Genomic DNA, 24,759 nt, shown 5'->3' on the forward strand with positions numbered 1-24,759 from the left:
TGTCTACACAAGACACTTAATGCACAGTAGACTAACTGTACTGCGCATTAGCACGTCATGACAAATGTTGTGCTAATGCACAGCAGAATTAAGTCTACTGCGCATTAAGCGTTATGAAAATACTGTGTGCCAGCACTACTGCACAGTAGTGCCAACCAGGGTGGATAAAAATCAGCTATTTTCTTAATTTAAAAAACGAATTATTTTTATTTAAATCACATTATTTTGATTTAATCATACTTTTGATTTTTCTGTTGAGATTTTTTAAAAAATAAAGCTATATAAATATAATTTTAATTTAAGATAAATTAAAGCTCAAAGATATCATCACAGAATTGGGATTATTCTAATTTTATAGTATTTGAGACCATATATTCATATAAACTTTTTATAAAAGTTTTATAAATAGGTCACAACAGGCCATAGACTATATTAGGGGCCCAATCTTATGGGGTCCCCAGAGGCTCCTCTATAGATTAAAAATGAAAGAAAATCATACTACCCAATGGGACTTGGTGCTCACTCAGTCTAGAAAATCCCATTAAGCATCTCTGTGACGCATAGTTTCAGTTCTCAAACTGTGGATTTGTGTCTCAAGATAACATCCTTGTTAACACCAGTATACAGAGATAAGAGATAACAGACCTGATTACCTACCCATCAGCCCTAAGGTCTACACAGAGTCAAGACCTTGTCTTTCTCGAACAGTGCAAAGTTTCAAGAAGGTAAATGAACAGAGGCTTGCTGGGGGTGGAGTAGATCTCGGCAAAGAAGAGGAGTCTGAAGATGAATGCAAGGGGGGAAGGCAGTAGGAAAAAAAGAGAAAAATTTTGAGCAGAATAGCCAGCAAGAAGGATTGCTGGACAGAGATGTGATCCACCTGACAAAGAGATGGAAAAGCATCTTCACAAACAGGCTTGCTAACATAGTAAGGGCTTTAAAACTAGGTTTTTCAGGGTTATGGAGACAAAGGCCCTGAGGTAAGTGGGAAAGTGGGTGACCTGGAGGAAGAGCAAGCAGGAGGGGACAACAAGAGAAGTGCTCTCATTCTCCCAGAGAAATCAGGGCAATCAACTAGTTACTACAAGGTGCCTGTACACAAATGCATGGAACCTGAGAAACAAGCAGGAAGAATTGGAAGTCCTCATACAGTTACAGAACTATGACGTGATTGGAATAACAGAGACTTGGTGGGATAGCTCGTATGACTGGAGCACTGTTATGGATGGGTACAAATCATTCAGGAAGGATAAGGGAGAAGAGGAGGAGGAGTTGCACTTTATGTGAAAGAGCCATATGATTGCTCAGAGCTCCAGTATGAAACTAGAAATAAGTCTATCAGAACTCTCTGGGTTAGGATCAGAGGAGAAAGCAACAAGGGTGATATCGTGGTGGGGATCTACTATAGATCACCAGACCAGGAGGCAGTAGTGGATGAGGCTTTCATCAAACAGCTAGCAGAAGTTTCCTAAGCACAGCCCTGGGTTCTCATGGTAAGCTTCAATTACTCAGACATCTGCTGAGAGGGCAATACAGCAGTGCACAGACAATCCAAGAAGTTTTTGGAGAGTGTTGAGGACAACTTCTTGTTACAAGTGTTGGAGCGGCCAACTAGGGGCCTTGCTCTTCTTGATCTGCTGCTCACAAACAGGGAAAAATTGTTGGGGCATGTACTAATAAATGGCAAGTAGGGCAGCAGCAAACATGGCATTATAAGAGTTCAGGATCCCAAGAGAAGGAAGGATGGAGAGCAGTAGAGTAAGCACCCAGGACTTCAGGAAAGCAGTCTTTGACTCGGTCAGGGAACTCATGGGCAGGATCCTCTGGGAAGCCAGTCTGAGGGGGGAAGTAGTCCAGGAGAACTGGCTGTACTTTAAAGGAGCCTCATTGAAAGTGCAGAAACAAACCATCCTGATGTGCTGGAAGACCAGCAAGCATGGCAGAAGACCAGCTTGGCTTAGCACGGAACTCTTCAGTTAACTAAATGACAGAAAGGACGTTTATAAGTGGAAAATTGGTCAAACAACTTGGGAGAAGTATAAAAGTATTGCTTGGACATGCAGGCATGAAGTCTGGAAGGCCAAAGTACAGTTGGAGTTGCAGGAAGCAAGGGATGTGAAGGGCAACAAGAAGGGTTTCTATAAGTATGTCAGTAACAAGAGGATGATCAGGGAAAGTGTGGGTCCCTTACTAAATGGGGGAGGCAACCTACGGGCAGAGGATGCAGAAAAGGCTGAAGTACTCAATGCCTTTTTTACCTCAGTCTTCACAGACAAGGTCAGCTCCCAGACAGACTATGGCACCTGATAGCAGAGTTTGGGGAGGAGATGAGCAGCCAGCAGTGGCAAAAGAACAGGCTAGAGACTATTTAGAAAAGTGGGACATACGTAAGTCCATAGGGCCAGATGGGATGCACCCAAGGGTGCGGAGGGAGTTGGCTGATGTGACTGTAGAGCCACTGGCCATCATCTCTGAAAACACATGGCTGTCAGGAGAGGTCCTGGAGGACCGGAAAAGGGAAAACATAGTGCCCATATTTAAGAAAGGGAAAAAAGAAAAATCCAAGGAACTAGAGACTAGTCAGCCTCACCTCAGTCTCTAGAAAAATCATGGAACCGATCCTCAAGGAATGCATTTCTAAGCACTTCGAGAAGAAGGTGATTAGGAACAATTAGGATTCGCCATGGGCAAATCATGCCTGACCAACCTGATTGCTTTCTATAATGAGATGACTGGCTCTGTAGATGCAGGAAGACTGGTGGATGTGGTGTATCTTGATTTTTGCAAGGCTTTTGATACGGTCTTCCACAACATTCTCACAGGTAAGCTAAGAAAGTACAGAATGGATCAGTGGACTGTAAGGTGGATAGAAGACTAGCTGGAGTGTTGGGTTCAGAGGGTAGTAATCAGTTGCTCAATGTCTAGATGGCAGCTGGTATCAAGTGGAGTGCCTCAGGGCCAATTTTGTTCAATATCTTCATCAATGACCTGGAAGATGGCAGAGTGCACCCTCAGCAACTCTGAGGATGAAACCAAGCTGAGGGGAGTAGCAGATACCCTCGAGGGCAGGGCTAGGAGGATTCAGAGTGAGCTAGACAAATTGGAGGATTGAACCAAAATGAATCTCATGAGGTTAAACAAGGACAAGTGCAAAGTGCTGTAATTAGAACAGAAGAATCCTACACACTGGTACGGGCTGGGAGCTGACTGGCTGGGCAGCAGCTCTGCAGAAAAGGACCTGGGGTTACAGTGGACAATAAGCAGAATATGAGCCAACAGTGCGCCCTTGTCGCAAAGAAGGCTAACGGCATATTGGGCTGCATTGGTAGGAGTGTTGCCAGCAGGTCAAGGGAAGTGATCCTTCCTCTCTATACAGCACTGGTGAGGCCACATCTGGAGTACTATGTTCAGTTTTGGGCACCCCACTACAGAAAGGATATGGACAAACTGGAGAGAGTCCAGAGGAGGGCAACAAAAATGGTGAAGGAGTTGGGTGACATGACTTATGAGGAGAGGCTGGGGGAACTGGGCTTCTTTAGTATGCCAAAGAGAAGACTGAGAAGGGATTTAATAGCAACTTTCAGCTCCCTGAAGGAGGGTTCCAAAGAGGACGGAGCTAGACTGTTCTCAGTGGTGATGGATGACAGAACAAGGAGCAATGGTCTCAAGTTGCAGCAAGTGAAGCTTAGGCTAGATGCTAGATTTTCTCACTAGGACGGTAGTAAAGCACTGGAAAAGGTTACACAGAGAGGTGGTAGAATCTCCACCCTTGGAGGTTTTTAAGACCCAGCTAGACTAAGCTTTGATGACCTCCTGAGGTTCCTTCCAACCCCAATGTTCTATGATTCTATGCAGGCTCTCCAGGTTAGTAAACTTTCTTTCACACTTCTTTCTTAAGCACTGCCCGTCTTCCCTGGTTATATATTTTGGGTCGAGTTCTGGACAACTTAAATTCTCATAAAAGTGTTTGAGCAAAAATATAGTTGTTAGTTTATGAAACTATCACATTTGTCTAGTCCACAGCTTTGCCACACACAATGCTGCAAACGTTATCAAAGATAAGAAGAAATCTAGAAGGAAGTGAAGGAAGCCCCAAGCTAATAACATATGGCTGCAGCATTCATTTCATACATCTCTTAACCAAAAGACCTTAGTGCTCCAGAAATAAAGGCTGATGAAATTGAAAAATACTTCCCTAACTCTTTGCAGCAGCTGCTCTGAAGAAAGCACAAGGAACAAAACTAACTCCCACAAGACGTGCAATGGAACTCAGTAGTAGACTACTTGAGTGATATATTGAGAACTCCCCTAATCTGATAATAATGTGTGAACAAAAACATGACAAAATAGATGGAACTGTCATAGCCATAGTTCTCAACATTGTTCTACATTTCTCTAGCCCACATGCCATCTATTCTGAAGCGTATTTTTGTAGTCTTGAACAGAGTGCAGGGAAAAAAGATTTTTTTTTCTTTGGAATAATTCATTCTAAATTGAGAAATCAGTTGGAAGCTGAAAAAAAACAAAAAAACTTGTCTTCTTTTTCCAGTCTATGAATAAACAGGAAGAGGAAGGTAAAGACTGAGTTTCCTGCATAACCCAGTATTTTAAGTTTCTCATGTTGACCTGGCTGAAATAATCTTTAAAAAAAATGAAAGATAAAAAAAGTTAAATGACATTTTCCATTTATAACTGAAATAGTTAAAAAAAATTTAAAAATATATATGCTTGTTTTGTTAAAATAATTACATACTTTTCTTAAAGAAAAAATATCCATAATACATAAGCTTGTTGTTTTAGTTAAATAAAACCATTTAAATGTCTATTGTTTTTTGTTGATGGTTATTGTCATCCTCCTAATACAACATGGCAAAAATATCCATGATTAATCTTGTGAATTGGAGATAGTTCACCTCCCAATGACTTCATAAGTATCTGCTTCAATTAGCTTTGGTAAATAAAATAACCAAATCATAATTCAGTTTTCTACTGTAGCTGCAAAATTAACCTGAAAAAATATGAAAATAAATCGTTGCTTTAAAGTATATAATGTGTATCATCCAAAAATGAAACCTACATCTATCTCCGTGTTGTCAGTAATGTGTGTTAAGGTTATATCAAACAACAAAAATGCACTTTTTGTAGAAAACAATAATTATATCGAGGCTTCCTGACCAGTGATTTAAATCGATTCAAGTCAAATCCACCCTGGCACCGGCTACTGCATATTTATGTAGTACCTCATATTAGAGGTACTAAACTTAACGCGCAGTAACAATGGTACATTAATGCATGTGTAGTCGCACGCACCCTGCAATACCCAAAGTCAGCTGAGAGCAACCACATGCAAATACCATGTGTCCACTAAGTTTGTTTGGGAAAATACATAGAAGGTCATTGTTGGTAGTCACACCTCAGCTCTAGAACTCCTTCTCCCTTGTCAGAGTCCAAGCCTGCACAACTTCAGGAAACATAACTCCACCTGCCCAAATAAAAAGGGTTTTAAGTTTTGGAATACTACTTGTTCCAAATTTGTTGTTCGTTATTACGTACTGTTCTACTGTATCTGTTTTTATCATTTATTTTGGGTTTTTTTAATAGTAAACTGCCTGAGCCTGTTCTAGGTAGGCAGCATATAAATCTAATAATAAATAAAATCATGTGCCTGTTATATTCAAATTAAACACTACAGGAAAACCATACATCATTTTACTTCAAAATCAATCTACCTGACAAAACAGTTAATATAGTATTGGAGACCAGTGGACTACCATATTATATATATATATCACGGAATGGGTGCAAAGGCGGCCGTGATCCCACTAGCGCCCCCTGCCGTGTCCAGTTAGGTGATTCAGCACCCTCAACTCGCCCGCCACGTCTTTGATGTTCTAAATGCAGTAAGGGAGGCTGCCTTGTCTTGCCTTGGACACTACTCCGCACTACGCCCCGTTCCGATTGGGGGTGCCCCAGTGCACCCCAGCCTTATGGGCGATGCGTGCCTCCAACCTCCCCTTTAGCATGCCCCAAGCCTCGCAGTTCTTCATGGATGATATCTGGTCCGTCTCCCTGCACCCTGCCTGGCGCCTCTCGGTTAGTCTCACAACCAGCGCCCCCTTGTCTGGCACCTCTGGGTTTGTCTTGCCCAGGCTACGCCCCACTGGAGCCTGTCTTACTCTTTCTATGCACCTCGTCCCCTTGGGGACCTCTCGCCCACCTCTGAGCTTTCCCGCCCCTCTCGGGGTCTTTGCCGCGCTTCTAGCACCTCTCGCCCCTCTCGGGGTCTTTGCCACGCTTCTAGCGCCTCTCGGGGTCTTTGCCACGCTTCTCACGCTTGCTGCCCTCTCTGAGGCCTCACCCACTCTGGGGCCTATACCGTGCTCCTCGCGCTTGCTGCCCTCTCTGGGGTCTCGCTCACGCGTTTCCCGCGCTTGGGGCTCAGGTGGCCGCAGCTGTGCCTGGCCCCTCGACCCTTTCCTGGGTCGCTTGCCCCACTGGGCAAAATACCACCCTCACGGGCTGGGGTCCAAAACCCTGCACATCGTGCCACTCCGGCGCAAACAGCTGTGCCCCACTGGCACCGCTTGTTGTACCCCTACTGGGCACGCGGGGCTCCCAAATTATTGGGGAGCTCCCGTGAGGCCTCCTCGCACCCCTACAGCCCCACCCGGTCCTCCGAGCGGCTGCAACCTAAGCAAAAAGCCCACCGGCTTATAACATGAACCACACACACTGCTGGCTCTCACCAATACCTTTCTCGGGGGTTCTCTTCCTCCCCTCGCATCATTGCAGCGGTCAAACTGCCACCATAAGCTCTGCTGCTCAGCTCTCCGCTGCAGAACTCCTGCTCCTGCAGTGGCCAGAGGGGAACTGCTCGCTAGGCTCCGACCTGGGCTGTTTATAAAGGCCCAGCCCAGCCCACTTCTAGCCAGCTTGTTAGAAATGGAGTATTGTTATAATATTGTTAGAAATGGAGTATTGTTAGAAATGCACAGTTTGCATCTTGCACCTGATAAGCAAAAAACACTGCCAAGGACTTTTTTTCTTGGCCAGCCTTGCCACAGTTCTTCTTATACTAAATCACACTCTCCCCCAGCTTCCCCCTAGCTTTTCTCATGCAGATTACAGAAGCTGGAATTCAACTGACTGTGTCCTTGAAAGGGGGGGGGGGTTTAAACTCTTGGTGACCTAAAGAACTTTCTGAGCATGCGCAATTAGCTGATGCATATTTACTTCTCCGCCCTGCATACTTAAGTAGTTAATTATAATGTACAAGCGATGGATGTAGTGATGTAACCACATGTATGCTTGTAAGAAACGGAAATGAGCTGTAAGAGTTCCTGTTTCTGCACACGTGCCCAGGAGGAAGAAGATAAACACAGGCTGCAACAATTCCTCAGGGGTTCGGAGTAATCTGAGTCTTTGACTCTGCTCTGACCCTATTTGCAAATACACCTTTTGTGCTGCTAATAAGTGTGTGTCTGTGATTTTGGTGGCCTCCAAGAAACAGACCGCAATCTTTTGCAACAAGCTGACCAACATTAGTTGCCCTGGCAACCCTCACTTGTGCTGCCCTATTAATGGGCAGCTGTCCTTATTGCTGTTGCTAGTAGCGAGCACTCCAGTGCTCTGCTACAATATATATCTGTTTATTTTTGTGAATTGTTTAGAGTGGCTAAGTATCTGGTTGCTAAATATACAACACTTACTTACACTGAACGTGGAATCACGATCCGATAGAGACATTGTTAGATGTTTCCGTAAATTAGGCCAACTTTCAGAATTTAGTATATCAGATGGAGGGGCAGAGCACAATGTCTGCAATGCTTCCTGACGCACCTGAAACAATAAAGAAACAAGCATCAAAATCCCTTCAACCACATCTTTAACATAAAATATATGCGCATACACACACACACCCCCTATACACAAACACACATATGCCTTGGCTAGGAAAAATATAAAACAGGAATTCCACAAATCAACTCTGCTTTTATATAAAGGCAATTTGAACTACTACCAGTGAAGACAACACAGAAGTAGACATGCTGAAAAATGTCCAACCAATTAAAATTGAAATACCTGCTCTGAAGATTATATTGAATTCCAGTTTCTATTTTGATCTCCCAACTAAATATTTAGTTACCAAATACAGGATATTTATACTAGATAATGATGAAACTGCTTTATTCTATTATTCAAATGACACCATCTGGGCTATGAGTAGAGCCAATGCCCCCTTCCTTTCCCAACCTCCCCCAGAAAAAAACCGACCAAATAATGAAAAACAACATACAGTGAATAGTATGAAACAGTTTGCTGTCAGACAGCTTTTAAAGTTTTATTGCTATACTCCCATGTGCTTTATAGCTATAATACCCTTTGAAACCTATTTCAAATAATAACGTTATTGTAGGTAGTGTCTTTTTGTCCATCTACTCTGGACATTTGCTTCATCTTACAAATACAAACTAAAGACAGTTTACAGCAAAATGTATGTTGCTATTAATATTGCTAAAATATTGAAAGGATATTATTTAGCAGCAAACAGACAACATGGAAATACTGAGAATGAAAACTTGCTCCAGCCCCATTTTACCATTCATTACAATGAAGACAATATATATTGATAAACGTTATGGACTAAATCTTATGCTCTCAAATATGGTATGCCATAAATTTTCATTTACATTAATCACATCTTACTTCTTTATTTCTCACCTCAGTAGGCTGAGCAGGGTCAAGCCTTTCTACAAGTAGCTGTAACTGCTCTTGATTCATGAAAGAATAGCTCTGTAAAACAGATTGTACAGTGTCCATCAGTAAATCCTATTCATATGCACAAATAAAAGTTAAAACTAACAATCTTTGAATATTAAATTTACTTTCAAATAATGAGAATATCAACATTTATTCTAATCCAATATTTAAAATTGAAATTTTAAATACCAAAGACTCAAAGAAAGTTTTATTTCTGGCAAGAAAATTGGATCACCTTTATTCTGCTCATGTAAATAGTTCATTATATCAGTACACAATACTAGATAGTGTCACATTTAGCAATTAAAACAACAGCACTATTTTTCTGGAAAAAAAATTATACAGGGCCTTCAAATGTTTTTATTTAAATATTTTCACATTTTTCTCTAATGTTACTTAGACATGCACTCTTCCTTGTATGCATTCCATTCATGTATATAAAAATAAGAATGGCATATATACAGCAGTATTTTTCATGATTAAGGAAACAGACCAGCTGAATTATCCATACAGTGCAACATAATACATCTACAAAATCAAAGCTCTCTTTTTCTCGAAGTGTTAAGGACCTCCTTTCCTGCTGTTCATCTGAGAAGAAACATCATCAGACTTAAAAAGAACTGCTTTAAGATTGAGAATCTGGGAGACTATCCAGCCTAAAGGATCTTTTGAAAAAAATTATAAACAATTAAAAATGGAATACTTATAAGCAATTAAAAATATAATGAAATACCAACTGAGCAGTTCTTGTTTCATTGCCCACTAAAATAAGAATCAGATTTTTTTAATGGTGTAAGTTTAATATTAATGTCCCAAAGATAGCACAGAACACATGATACCTGATTGAATGAAGAGTCACTATCAGAGCAGTTGTCTGTATAATAACCAGTAGGTTGCTCTTTCTTGGTTTTGCTATGCATCTCCTTATTTCGCATCTGATCTTCTTCAAATTTGTTAATCAGAGATTCCACCACTACCATCATAACATTCTTCAAAGAGTGCATCATTTCTCTGTACCTTCAAAGTCGAGGAAATGTTAGGATAAACAGTGTAAAAATCACTAACTGATGTATAAATAATTGAACAAGCCAGGCTATTGCATATACATTTCACTGAATTTACTGAGCAAACAAAAAAACTTGTGAAATAAATACAGAATACTATATAACAAATAGAATGAGTATGCAAACTTAAAAAAAATACAGAGAAGAGCACACAGCAACCGCTGGAACTTCCTCAGCCTGATGAAGGGATTCTGAACCTGAAAGCTTGCTTAAATTTTTTTTTCCCCAACTACTTAAGTTGGTCTAATAAAAGATATCAGATTCACCCAAAGAACCTTGCCTGCCTATGCCCTGAGACCAACACGGCTACAACCTACACCCCTGTAACAGAGACATAAATGCATTTTAAAGGTAAACTAAAAGGTTGTTTTAAGTTTTGTGCTTCTTCTACAATGATTCAAATGGCATCCCTAACACCTGGAATGGTTTATACAGTAAACAGCACAATGAGCCCAATTCCTAGCTTTGCCATTTTGCCAATAAATAGAATTTTGCGTTCAGGCACTCTTCAAGACAAGCTATGTACAAGCATACAAGAGCAGAACTTAGCCCTAGCATAACAATAGCGATCACGTCTGATCCTCATTTCAGATTCTGTTGCAACAAGCTTAATTAAGAGCTTTATTTCCACATAGGCCCTCTGCTGAAGTAGCAACAGAGAATGCATAATATAAAGCAGGAATGCCTAACTGGCAGCCCGCAGGCCACGTGCAACCTAGAAAGGGTTAATCTGCACCCTCCGTTCCCCTCTCCCCCAACCACCACTCATCCCATTCCTCCAACTGCTCCCAGATTGGGGCTCCCCCTTCATCCTCCAGTTTCCATTTCCTACCTCCACCTCAAAAGATGGGGCAGCATACCATAGCCTGCAGGGCTGGAAGATGCCATGGGCCCGGGTAACTGCATGATGCTCCCCACTGCACTAATGTGTATTACAGTATGGCCGGGAGGTCACTGCGGAGTCAGATGGGGTGGGTGGACACCAAAGAAGGGGAGCTCCAGGGACCATGGCTCAAGCTGGTGGCAAACACAGCATGCAGCCATGGCAGCTTATAGGTTAGACAGCCCTGAAGTGAAGTATACTTTGGATCTGAGGTCTTTATTAGAGCCAGCCATGAATTTATAAGATCCAGAAGTTTTTATGTTACTTACATTATATAGCAATCATATATATGTATTTACAATATACTACCTGTTATATAACAGGGGTAGGCAATGTTTTTTGGACCTGTTATATAATATCAAATATGTTTTGAATATATAATGAGATACTAGTATAATGCATAATTTTTTTTTTTAATTAAATCATTTCAACCATAATATGTCCCATTATGTGCTACTGTTGCCCACGATAATTTAGGACATTTTTAAGGGAATTTAAGTTTTAAGTTTAAATTAAATTATTTATACCGTATAAGTTTTTAGTAAAACTAAAGTGTTAGGCTGAACAAGAAGCCTAGGCCTAAAACTGTAGAAACAGGAGTGTCACGGTTTTAAAAATTGATTTTTGGACTAGGGACAGACATTCAAGAAGCCAGAGCCTGAATTAATTCAACTGCTCCGGGTTAGTCTATCCTGGCTAGGCTCAACCGGTTTGCAACAGGTCAAACGTTTTCTCTGGACTAAGGAACTGTGAGCACATGACTGCAGCTGCTCAGACCAGGAGCCGGGGGGACACAAGAGCATGCCCTCGGCTGCAGTGAAGTGTGCTGGGGGAGCATGGCCAGTCTGGGCTGAACTGGTCAGAGAGAGGTTTAATTCCTCCCTCCCTGTGCCACTGGCAGGAACCCAAGCCTGGTCTGCCAAGAGCTCTCCCCTCACTGCTGCATCATCAGGGCCAGAGGTGGGTCAGCATGGCCCCCAAGGCAACCAGGTTTGTCTTAAACTGGTTTCAGCCATTTTGAAACTGGTTTATGTGCATTGAATGTCTATTCAAACTGGTTTAACACCGGAGGTCTTTCATCTCCTCTGACTAACACCAACTAACACTGAGTTTTTGCCACACTGAATTTCATGACTTGTGTTCACCCAGGGTGAACACATACAGACCCACATACATGCCCCAAAAGAATGCAACCTACTGAGCATGCTTGGTAGCCCTGTGAATCATTACACATCTACACTGTCCATGAAGTAAGACTGAAAATTGTCCACACGTGCCAAAAACAGCAGTTATGCAGTTGGCTAACTGACACTTGGATACATGAAGTGAAACAGGATTTTGCCTTAAGTGTTAATGATGGAGTTATATATAAAAGGTGTTGTTGCTACATATTAAGCTTACAAACAACAACCTGACCCTAGTTAGATAATAAACTTATTTATGAAATGATCTTTATTCTGCAATTACTGAATTTATCATAGAAGTATTATTTTAAAAAGACAGTTAAAGGGTCCTGATTAAAGAATGGAATTCCCAGTATAAATCCCTATCCACACAAAAATATACATGTGTCCTACCTCAAAGTATCCAGTAAAATAGGGAGGTGAGGAAAGAGAGGGCATAGTTTTATAGTTATCTAAAAAGGGAGTCCAATAGTCTTGAGATCCCACTGAAAAGAAAGTAAGATTCAGACACAATATTATCAGGGTCTGAATTTTTTTAACTCACTGCTGACAAATTGGGAGAGAGGCAAGATGTGCACAACATTATACAAACATGTTTCAAAACAGAATTTTTGTTTCCTTCTAGATGTGAAACCTTTCAAAAACAAATATGTAAAAAATGAATTCTATAAACCTAGGGACATATTCTGATTGTTCTCAATTCCTGTTGAACTGACAGCTGAAAATGAAAACAAATGCCCTAGTTTTAAAAACAAGATTTTTGTCAAACAGAGACCAAGATTAATTTTGTACTCTGCCACAAATGTGAAAGCTTAACAAATAAGTTTATCCACAACAGATAGTATAAATACTTGTTAGTTTGATTACTAAAGAAAAACTGTGTAACAAACAAAAAGAACTGCTTTTCTTTCCTTTATGCTGCACAAGTATGACCTCAAACTCTGAAAATAGCAGTGTTCTGCTCTTCAAAAGTCAAATGTCAGATACTTGGTTTTTATTTTGTTGGCTACCGTATACATAATGATGCTGTAAACTGAGGCTGGAGACAGATGTCCTCTGGGGAGCGCAATTCGCTGTGCTGTGATATGTTGTAGCATAGCTGAACCATTTCACAGATGTCTACAGACATCACAGGGCTGTTGTCCTGCATGGTCAGTCCCCTGCCCCTCCAGAGCTTCAGGGCCCCTAGTCTGCAGGAAAAGGACTATGGGTGCTAAGCCCCAACTTGAAGCACACATCTGCAGACACACCCCCATGTCAAGCATGGAGCAATCACTCACTTACACAGTGAATCCCAAGCTGCGGTACAGCAGCATGATAGGCATGCCAGGTCCCGGCTGATTTTCTTCCAGCTGCGCTCCAGGCTAGGGCACTGTGCACAAGTGAAGGGGGGAGGTCAACCTGTATGAGAGTTCCCCCCTCCATGCCTGAATCTCCTACAGGAAATACCCCTGCAAGGGGAAGTTTTCCACTTGCAGATGCAGGCCCTGTGTTAGAGTAAGTCACCTGGGTCCCTTTTCCTACAGAATAAGGCCCCTGAGGTGAAGGAGTTCGTAACTGGGGTAGCTGAAGAATGCGGGCAGCCATGGGCTGATGGCACTCTCCTGTCATAAGCAAACAGACATCGGCTGAAGAAAAGCAGCACAAATTATTACTAGGTTCACTGTCACCAAGAAATTTAAGCACTTGGGATACATCAAAGGGCTACGATATCAGTTCCCCTGGCTTTTGTGGTGCCATAAATATTTTTATGGCAGGACATGACTGTTTTACAGTCTAAGACTTAGCATTCCCTCTCTCTTGATTTAGAGGTGGCAAGGAGGAAAGGTACTAGCTCAGTGAGTACTACCTCATTATTCAAAAAGCCTTCTATAATATAAATATCCACATTCCTCAAAGGCATTACTAAGCCTTTCAGCAGAAAAAGAGAAATCAAAGAACTGATTCAACACAAAAATAAGCAAGATAGGGGGGAGAGTGTAATTAGGTTTTTTTTTTCTTTTAACAAGAACATTGGAACTACTTTATATATCTGAAATAGTAATAATAATAAAAAAACACTTTCTTATATTTTGCAGTTCACTTTTCAAAAGAAAGAAATCATGATGAAGCAAGGATTCACGACCTTACACCACCAGTAAATATTGGAACTACATCCTGCACTGTTCACCTTTAGAGGAGAAATCCATGATCTTTCTGCTTAAAAGGAAAAAAAAAAAATCAGGATTTTTCTGCACCAAACAGAAAAGCCAGATCCCTACTTATCAGAAAGACCAACTGCCCCTACGATTCTTTCATACACCTTTTTAAGGTCCATTGGAGGTGATGGAAAACAAAGACATCTATTGGAAAGGAAGGGCTAATCAAATTGTATGAATTATCTAGGATTTATATAGGCTTTTTATTTAAGACACTTTCTTCAGTAAATATGCCAACATATCATAGCACGTGGCCAAGTCCCTTAACCTCATTATATAGTTCCAATGTATATGTTGACCAGAAAATCGAGTGCCCACAGGACTTCGACTAATCTCAAGTGGTCTACCGTAATTAAATTATACAGTTTTCAATGTGTGTATATCAATGAAGTCATGTTCATCGTTCACTTAAATCTATAAGGAAATGATCATATTGTACATAAATAAGTTCTTTTGGCATGTCCATTTTTATATTTGCTAAAAAAATCATTTCTCCTTTAGGGCAATTTATACATCAAGTATGAAATTTAAAATGCAGCTATTTAAGTTTAAGTACTGACAGGAAGTTAAATAATACCACCCTTTCAAACTCAGATGAACCTCAGACACTTAACGGATTTTCTTCCAACTTCTGGCAGAAAACCTCTAACTTTTACAATGACAGACAAACTATGATGTCCAAGATGAGAGAAACCATGAGGAATTTAAAACCAAAAAGGAGTATTTTGAGAAAAATGCCTAAAAATATGTGTTTTTTTAAGCAAAATACTATTAACATTAAAATTAGGAATGATAGATTCTGAAACAGAGAAAATTAGGCCAGGCCATCTTGCCAATAATTAAATATGCATTCTGTGCCCATACTCACTCTTTTGATTCCCGAGTTTTCTTGGTAACATGTTGGACAAGAGTGTCATAGCCAGATACCTCACCCTGATTTTGAGCAGAGGTACATTTTTCAGTTTCATCTTCAATCACAGAGCCTAGTGAGTTACTTATGTATTGTCTAAGATATTTCACAAACTCATAGCTGCAACAAATACACAAAAATTAGAATAATGCATTATATTATGTTTGAACTGTAAATGACTTCAGCATTGCATATATACTCCCATCAGCCTCATCCCTTTAAGAGCTAACGTTTTTAAGATTTAAGAGAGAACTTTTTCAATTGACTGGGGAGGAAAGATACCAATCAATTAATTTTGATTTCCCTGTCTTTAGAATAATGTTAGCCCGTTTATATAATAGAGAATGGACGGATACCCAACTCCCCTTCGTGCCTCTGAAAATCTTCCCTTAAACACAAAGAGCTATCCTGACACAAAGTTAAGTTCCTAAAGTCAACTCCCCTCTCCACCCCCGCCCAAAATACCAGGAACTCCAAAATCAAGATTCCAACAGAAAAAGCTGTTGTTTCAAGGTTTATATAACACTAGTAACATTATATCTAAGCTACATACATAATGAAAAAGCTTGTATAGGAAACAGCACCTGTGCTACATAATTGAGTAACATTGTTACTGAAACCCTGGTGTTTTTTTCTGCCTGGGTGACTTTAGCATTGCACTCTCACTATCAAGTTGATATAATATCATATGTTTAAATTACTAAGATTTGTCAAAGAAAATATTTGAATTTGTTTTACAAAATCTTTCAGCAGAAGGATATCTTTAAAATACTGTTTAAACCAGTGAGACATAAAAAGGCTCTTTATTGAATCAGGGCTGTAAAGTGACATACCTATGCTGGCGTGTGCATATGTTCCTTTATATTTTTAATATGAAAATTTCATACAAGTCATTTTTGTTATCAATTGTTTTAGGAGGAATTTTTTACATTGGTTGTCTCTCTCTTCCATTTTTGTTTCTTATTTTTACTTTCAGTACTCAGAGGGAACATGATTACACCTCAAAAAACATGAAACTTCTTATCTCCTTCTTCAGTTGCTTGTTAGGCTAACACAAGAAGTATTATTGCTATAATGCAATAGTACCGTGACACTCTGACATGTGAAAGCTGTCATAAAACCTTTTCCTCTATTTGCTTTAGGAGTGGGACACTTGCAAAATATATATTTCCAGTAACTGTCTCATTCTTATATTTTTAGGTTTTTTGCAGAAAAAGACTGCAAAGAAAGACTGCATACATATATAGAAGCTATAATGTATTGTCCATGTTACACTATTACACTGTTCTTTGTAGCATTTGGGTATTTTTTTTAACGGTTTGTAACACGCAAATGGAAAGGCGTAATTTCTGCAGAACTGCTTCTCTGTGTGTCCAAGATACCTGCGAATGCCAACCAAGCATCCATAGATGCTTCTCGAGCAAATCCCAGGATGTCATTCTCCCCTTGTACTCGGCCTTGGTGAGGCCGCAGCTGGAGTACTGCGTCCAGTTTTGGGCTCCACAATTCAAAAAGGATGGGGAGAAGCTTGAGAGAGTCCAGAGGAGAGCCACGCGCATGATCAGAAGTCAGGAAAACAGATCTTACGATGATAGGCTGAGAGCCATGGGACTCTTTAGCCTGGAAAAGCGTAGGCTCAGGGGTGATCTGATGGCCACCTATAAGTTTATCAGGGGTGACCACCAGGATCTGGGGGAATGTTTGTTCACCAGAGCGCCCCAAGGGATGACGAGGTCGAACAGTCACAAACTCCTGCAAGACCGCTTCAGGCTGGACATAAGGAAGAATTTCTTTACTGTCCGAGCCCCCAAGGTCTGGAACAGTCTGCCAGCAGAGGTGGTTCAAGCACCTACATTGAACACCTTCAAGAGTAAATTGGATGCTTATCTTGCTGGGATCCTATGACCCCAGCTGACTTCCTGCCCTTTGGGCAGGAGGCTGGACTCGATGATCTCTCGAGGTCCCTTCCAGCCCTGATGTCTATGAAATCTATGAAGAACTGTGCATTTGGTACTCCACAAGCCTGAATAAACTGAAAGATAATCATATAAACATAATAAAGGCCCCATGCTTTCCTATTTCAAGGAAGGAGCCTAGACTAAGAGTGTTATCAAAACTCAAAGGTGCTAGGAAAATAAAGCATGTCCGTGGCATATTGCCATCTGAAAGCCAAACTTATCAAGGATCTCTGGATCAGGGTATACAAGATGTACCCTGACCTTCCCACAGCACAGCAACTTTGAAGCATACTCTTATCAATTATCACTACATATCCTAAGTGAAAGATATGAAACATTTAAAACATCAGAAAGAAACTGCAGAGTATATTTAATTCTAAACAGTGTAACACAAGAACTGGTGAACTGCTGTAGCAGCATTTAGTTGAACAGTTTCTGAGTTAAAGGAGCAGAAGACCAGTAAACAACCCTAGATAATCAAGTCTCACTTCTGCCAACTCCAAGACACAAAGTTTCATACTGGGTTTTCCCAAAGCCAAGAGCATTTCTAGACCTCACTCCCTGCCTCCTTCTCCTTGAGCATGAGAAGAAAGTATTACAATATGCTTCTTGTAACATTTCTTATACTTTTTAAAAAAAATCTCTGTTGAGTTTCCCTCAATAGGAAAATAATACATTTCTGAAGAAACACTGTTGGCTTCTGGCAACAGTGGAAAATTCAATTTTGTGTTTTGTATTGTGCAAGTTATCTTACTCTAACAAAAGTGTGTTATTTTCCAGAAATAAAAAGTCCTTTTAATACTTACATTTTTGTAGCCACCTATTTTACACTAGGGTTCAGTATCATTTATCTAGTATCCAATTTGTGTGTTTGCCAAAACTTTAAAATGTACCTAACTTGTATTACGAAACAGCTAAATATGAACTGAAATCTATTCAGGAAGAAAATGCCTTTTAAGATCTAAAAATCAGACACCAGCTTCTGCAGGAGAAATAAGAACCCTAAAACCCTAGTCTTAATTCAATTGTGTGTCAGTTCATAAAGGTAAATGGCTTCTCTGAGACTTCATAAATGTGTCCTAGCATCTGCCATACAGTAAAGCACACTCATATACCTGAAGGCCTGAGAATAAAACCATTGCAATAACATGTCTGTGCAACAGAAGTGAAACAAGAAAAGCAGAATAGGGGCTCATAAGTTTCTGAACAAAGTACACATCAAACTATACCATCTGAAGGGGGCTAGATGGTCACCTGGTCAAACCCTTGAAGGAATGCTACTCCGAAACCACCTCTGACCAGTGTTCATACAGCCTTATCTTGAAACTCTCTAGGAAATTCCACAACTTCCCTGGGCCTTACTGTACTAACAGTAAAAAAGTGTTTCCTGAGGTCTAATCTAAATATACTTTGCTGCAATTTAAAGCCACCATGTTGTGTTCCTGCAGCAAGAAAAAAACAATTGTTCTCCTTTGTTACCAGAGCCTTACATATATTTGAAAACTAATTTTCTCCCAGTCTTCTTTTCTCCAAGCTAAAAGTACCTAGTTCTCCCAACCTTCCCCATACATCTTGCCTTTCAGCCCATTTATCATCTGGGCTCTCTCCAAATTCTCTGCATCCTTCTTAAAATGCAGAGTCCAGAACTGCATGATCCTCTAGGTCAGGAGTGGCCAACCTGCAGCATAACTACCATAACAGGCATGTGCAGCCTCCATATGTGGCATGTGAGAGATGAGGGAAGCAACATGTAGCATAGTGGCAGATAGGGCAGATAACAGAAAGGAGAGCAAGGGAAGGGACAACAGTGGCACTTGGGGAGGGTGCAGAGCTAATTTGTGGTATTTTTCCAAAAGGTTGGCCCCCACTGTTCTAGATAAGAACTAACCAGAATTGAGTAAAGAGGTTCCACCACCTTCCATGTCTCACATCCCAAACTCCTGATGATGCAATCCATAGTTACACTGCTCTTCTTGGCTAGGGACAGACATTCAGAAAGCCTGAGCCTGAATTGATTCAATCTTTGCAGGTTAGTCTAGCCTGGCTAGGCTGAACCAGTTTATAACCATACAGACATCCGCTCTGGACTAAAAAAACACATGCCTGAAGTAGCTCAGGCTAGAATAAGGGGGGGAGGAGGCGGGGACTAGAGGAGCTCTCCCTTCCCTTCTACAGTGCTGAGCTGAGGGGATGGACATGGCCCAGGTCCCGGCAGGACGCTCCGATTAGGGAGCACCCCTCCCCCCTGTTGATAACAGAGCAGTTAGCTACACAGCAGGGAGTTGTTAGCATTTATCAGCCCAGCAAACAATACAAAGCCCGTCTCATTAGTTCAAGCTCTTCTTAAACAGCTTTTTCCAAGGAAAGAATGCAGGGACATTACCAGCTACCTGCTGAATAGTTCCCAAAAGCCCTAAACTGACACCATCTTGTCTGCCTTTATGTTGTCTCCCACAGCACGGATTGTAGCCAGCATGTGGCAAGCTAGTTAATGCTGAGAGGTGTCTGTGTAACGCAGATGGGAGAACAGAGCCCTGCCCAGAATTGCAAAGCATGCGGGATGCTGAGGGACTCTGGTTTAAGTTAAACCAAGAAGGGACCTGGGACAGGCACTGCATAAACCAGTTTGACCCAAACCAGTTAAATCTGATATTACATGCACATTCAACCAGGTTTACCTCAAACTGGTTTCAGCCATTTTCAAACCAGAATTCCCTCTAAGCTGCATGGTGTGCATGGCTGCACAGGTGCACTCATGCCGTGCTGCCAGGCACACCTGCATGGCCGCACACGCCACACAGCTTAAAGGGAACACTGTTTCAAACTGGTTTATGTGCACTGAATATCCGTTCTGTTATAGGTTTGAATCAGCTTCTGACCACTTAAACTGGTTTATGCGTAATGTCTGCCCCGGCCCTTTTGACTCTATCACACTGCTGACTTACGTTGTCTATGACCCACCAAAACCTGTAGATCTCCCAGAAATGAACCAGTGAACCAGTTATTCACCTCTCATTTTGTATTTTTATATTTGTTTATTCTTCCTTAGGTACAGCACTTCAAGTTATCTACACTGAGCTTCATTTTGTTGCCTCTAGCCCAGCTCTCCAATCTATCAAGATATTATTCCCATCCTCCAAAGTGTCTGCAATTTTTCCCATTTTCATGCTCTTTGCAAACTTTATCAAAAGGCTGTCTTCCAGCATCAAAACCATTAATAAGCATTGTGACAGGAGTACTCTCCCAGGCCCGGTCAGAGTACCAGCCCGCCCACCTGTCTTGGGCAGCCTACCCAGTCTTACCTGCCATGCCTTGTTGTTACTGTACTGGTTGTAATAAAATGGGAGGCTGACCACTTAAGACCCAGCTGTCTAGGGGTGTACCCTGACTCCAACCTTCCTTATCGTGTCCCATGCCTTGCAGATGGCATCCCTGAGTTGCTTTTTACTCCGGCTTGCAGCTGAGCCAAACCCAAGCCCTTCCTTGGCCTCATTCATTCATCCTTGCACTCCACCCCACTAGGCGTCATTCATACCACCTCCCTCTCACTGGGCCTCTTGCACTCTTCCCTCTCACCAGGCCTCTTACATGGTGCTCCTCACTGAGCCACACTCAACCTGCCCTGCACCCTTGTGTGACTGCATAGGCCATCTAGCTTGCCTACTCACACTCCTTGACTGGTCCTGGCACAGCCTTTCAGGCTTTTCCTGCAACCCTCATCTGAACCGTGACCAGTCAATTCACTGAACAAACACTGGGCTGACCCTGCCCCTAGCCCCTCACTGAGCTACTTAATTTCATGCCCTGATTAGAGTCAATTATCTGCCCCCTCAGCCTTGGGCCCACTTGCAGCCTCAGGCATCTAAAGGCTTACCTGGGCCCAATTTCCCCTTTCCTGGGGCTTCAACACATGCCCACTCTCTCACTGGGGCCACAACACCTCCTGTCCCTCTCTGGGGTCCACACTATGCCCCTATTCTGGGGCCACAGGGTATTGTACCCCCACAGGCTCAGGTGCCTCTCTATAAGCATTTCTGGCCCCACTTCTCCCAGGGTCTTACACCCCCACAGACTCAGGTGCCCTGCCCTAGGCATGCCTGGCCCCACTATTGCCTGGGGCCTTACACCCCCATGGGCTCATATGCCTCTGCCCAGGCCCAAGCATACCTGGCCCTCCTCCCCTCTGATCTCAATGACCCACCAGTTAGTGGGGGCTAGGTTGATCAGGCATCCCTACTCACCTTTCACTGGGGACGTAACCCAACAGGGAGAGCCCCACAAGATCACCCTTCCATGTCAAAGTGCAGCTCTCGGTCTTACCCATGGCAGGTAGACCTGCTTGGTCCTGGTCCCATCCCTATTGGACTATGGGGTCTTCCTGGGCTGCTCTCACTCCTAGGTCTTCTATGGCAGCCTCCTTCATAGCAGTGTGCATGATAACTAGCCTCTACCCTCTGCTGGCTGTGAAGTTTTCCCCCTCAAGAGGACCCTTCATCTGTTTGAGGTTCTGGCCCTGCCTCCAGGCCAGTCAGGGTGCCAGATGACTTTCCGCAGCCCTGGCCTGCCCCTTGTGGTGGGCTCACTCACCCTTCGGCTTTTCAGCTCTGTCCCCCTTACATTGACTAGTGGAGGGATCAGAGAACTAGCCTCTGCTACCCTCTGTAGAACACAGGGGTCCCCCTTCTGGGCCCCAGCATATGGTCATCTGGTTTGCTTAGAGCCCTGAAGATCTTAATAGAGCAGCCCTCCTCTCAACTGGACTCACCCGAGCCCTAGGCCATCTCTTATCAGGGGTTTGCCTATCCCCTGTGCAGGCTGAGCCTTGCCCTAGCCTGCTTCTTGGGGCTCAGAACCTCACCAGGCCCATAGAAACCTCCTGCCATCCCCAAAACTCCTTCCCTACCTCCACAGTGTTCCATGAACAGCAGCTCAGCCAAGTGTTGTTGCTCCTTTGGTTGCCTGCAGCAAACTGCTGCCTCAGCCCTGAGAGCACAGATCTAAAATGGTCACCTTATGAGGGCTGGCCTGTACCTGCCAGCTACCTGCTCTCAGACCATGAAGTGACAGAACACCATGCTCCATCACAAGCATGTAAAACAGCACCAAAAACAAAGACACCTATGGGGCATCTCTGCACATGCTCTGGGGTGGCGGGAGGGCGCAGTTTAGTTAGACCAGCTCTCAGGAGCTGCACTAATTAAAGCGCCAGCAGCATCTTGTGTATTCAGCATCCCACACTCCAAAATGCCAACAGGGCTGCTCTAACTAAAGCTTCTTCAACAAAATTTAGATAAATCACCCTGCCCACCACTTTGAAGCATGGGGACGCTGCATATACATGATGTTCAGGCTCCTGCAGCGTGCTAATTAGCATGCTCCAGCAGGCTCAGTTAATTGAGTCTGCTCCAATACATGCTAACTGGCATGCATCAGAGCAGGCATCTGGCATATGGCAGGTGCCCATAAAGAGCCCCACCTAAAACCTTTTGCCATTGAACCACCTATATAATTAGTGGCATTTCATTTTAATCACACAAAAAGGTGGATTTTGGGTTACTTAATCTGAAAATTGGGGGCTATGGAGGATGGGAGTTTATCAGAGAAAACCAGGATCCCTGATTATTACATTCAGCCTTTCCCTCTCTTCATCTACATTATTTTTGTTACCTGTCTGGTTGCAGTTTTTATTGTTGTTGTTGGTTTTATTTTTTGTGAAGAGGCAAAATAGCTGTTGAGCAGCTCTGCATTTTTAAGTCTTCTTTTAATAGCTCACCCTACCTACCAAGCAGCAGACCCATGGCTGCTTTGGCCTGTCTTCTATGACCAGTGAATTTAAAGAACCCTTTCTTATTGCCCTTATTCCCTCACCAGGCACAACTATTTTTTTTTTCACCTTTGCTTTCCTGATTTGGTTTCAGTGGCTGTGTCCTGACAAGTGCAGCCATGCAGTATGTGGCACCACTGATCTGTCTATTGTGCTACACACTGCACATTCAGGTGTTTCTCACATTGCTCCCAGAGGGAAATGCTAATATTGCCAGGCACCTTTCAACTAGGACTTCTCTTGGTTCATGTTTGGCTGTGGATCTTTATCAGAGCCAGCTATACTTACTTAATTAAAAGCAGTTTCCTCCACTAATGTTACTGCCAAAGTAAGGTGCTACCAACAATGGAAAGAAAGTAAGACCTGGTAAAATTTAGTTTAAGTCTCTAAATTAATACTCCTCCAGAGTTGCAGCCATGGGGAAGTATTTTCTAAATACATAAAATCAATACAAGTACTAAACATTTTTACCTCCACAGAACACTTGACAGCACTTAACTCACCCTAAAAAATGAAAATGACAAAATTATTTACTTGTGAAAATTTTCATCGGTTTCCTCCAAATGTAAAAGAATCTCTTCTGCACATTCTACCGATGGTGCACCTGCAATTTTTTCCTTTACACTGTGCAGCAACTGTCTGAGCATGGATTGCAAGAGAGCTTCATCCTCCCACGTGAAATAAGACATCTGTATGAAATAAATATGAAAATACAATCATAGTACAGTTCCAGTTCTTGTTTCTTCAAGATGCTAAAGCCAGGGTGGTAACTGCATGAGGGATTTATACTTTTTCTCTCCTAGCTATAGACATAATGGAAGTACAATTTACCAAAAATGATCAAGCATTCACTAAAAGAATAGGTATGGCAGAGCCTGCCAACATAATTGAAAAGCAAAATGAAATAGTTTTAAATATGCTAATTAAAACTGTGTTAATTAATATGAGGTTTTGTGCAGAGATCTTTGTATCAGATTTGGGTGTCCTAATTTTGGTTTAAGTAGATATAAAGTAAAACACCCTTAATCCCATGTGAGGACATCCCCACACACTCTTGTAAAAATCTGCTAAAGGTCTGAATTACAACCACGTTCATAATCCTAATTCCAGTCTGTATGCTGACAAGCCCTCCAATCAGAGGACTAAACACGTCAAATTAGGGGAAGAACAGGTCCTTATCAGTAAGGTCTACTAGTAATAGCTTGATAAGAAAGGATCCTGGTTTTCTATGATAAAAAAATCCCCAATTGTTGGATATAAAAAAAAAGTATCCCAAAATCTACATTTTTCCATGATTAAAATGAAACAACACTATAGGTATATATGTACATACATATATCAGATCTGGGTTGTATCAGATTTGGGTTACATGCATATAGTGGTGTTTCATTTTAAACACGGAAAAATGTAGATTTTGGGTTACTTTTTTTTAAATCCAAAAATTGGGGATTTTTCAACAGAGAAAGCTAGGATTCGTGTTAATGAAACACTTAGAAAACTTTGCCACCAACACAAGCAAGTTTACAAATGAAAGCACTGGGAATCTTCCCTGACATTCTCATGAGCATATTCATATTCCCTTAATATAAAAGTCTCCAATTAACAGGGACAATCCCCTCCCCTTCCAACTTCAGATGCTCCACTACAGAGTTTCAGACTTTTCTAGAACCTTTACCATTCAGACATCCTTCCTCAAGTTCTGATTTCTCAGTTCCTCTCCTTCAGAATAGATTCATTCCTTTAGCTAGCTGCGTAGCTTTCCAATGCAACAGTAAAAGGAGGAAATTTATTTGATTCTTTACTGCCATATGTTTTAACCAAAGTCACGTAACAAAAAGACTGGTCAAATTAACCCTGCAGATAGAGGAAAAGCACCATGTGCCAACAGTGAAGGACCTATGCCAGTCTAAAAATCAGAGAATTCCAGTGCATCAGTTCACAAGTTGCTGGGTTTGGGGTTTTTTTGTTTGGTTGGGTT

General features: G+C 41.9%; 1 protein-coding gene across 1 annotated transcript in view; it reads right to left on the reverse strand.

Moving 5' to 3' along the window:
• The window catches only part of TBC1D32 (TBC1 domain family member 32), a 166,602-nt gene that overhangs the window by 138,753 nt on the left and 3,090 nt on the right, over positions 1 to 24,759 (reverse strand). Inside the window, exons 2-6 of the mRNA XM_019537971.1 lie at positions 23,316 to 23,470; positions 14,958 to 15,119; positions 9,600 to 9,777; positions 8,722 to 8,793; positions 7,714 to 7,839 (exon numbers count right to left, since the gene is read on the reverse strand). Of these exons, the coding sequence (XP_019393516.1) occupies positions 7,714 to 7,839; positions 8,722 to 8,793; positions 9,600 to 9,777; positions 14,958 to 15,119; positions 23,316 to 23,470 (693 nt within the window). The remainder of the gene's footprint in view (positions 1 to 7,713; positions 7,840 to 8,721; positions 8,794 to 9,599; positions 9,778 to 14,957; positions 15,120 to 23,315; positions 23,471 to 24,759) is intronic.

This window comes from Crocodylus porosus, unplaced genomic scaffold (assembly GCF_001723895.1).
Source record: "Crocodylus porosus isolate Cpor-Errol unplaced genomic scaffold, CroPor_comp1, whole genome shotgun sequence".
NCBI lineage: Eukaryota > Metazoa > Chordata > Crocodylia > Crocodylidae > Crocodylus > Crocodylus porosus.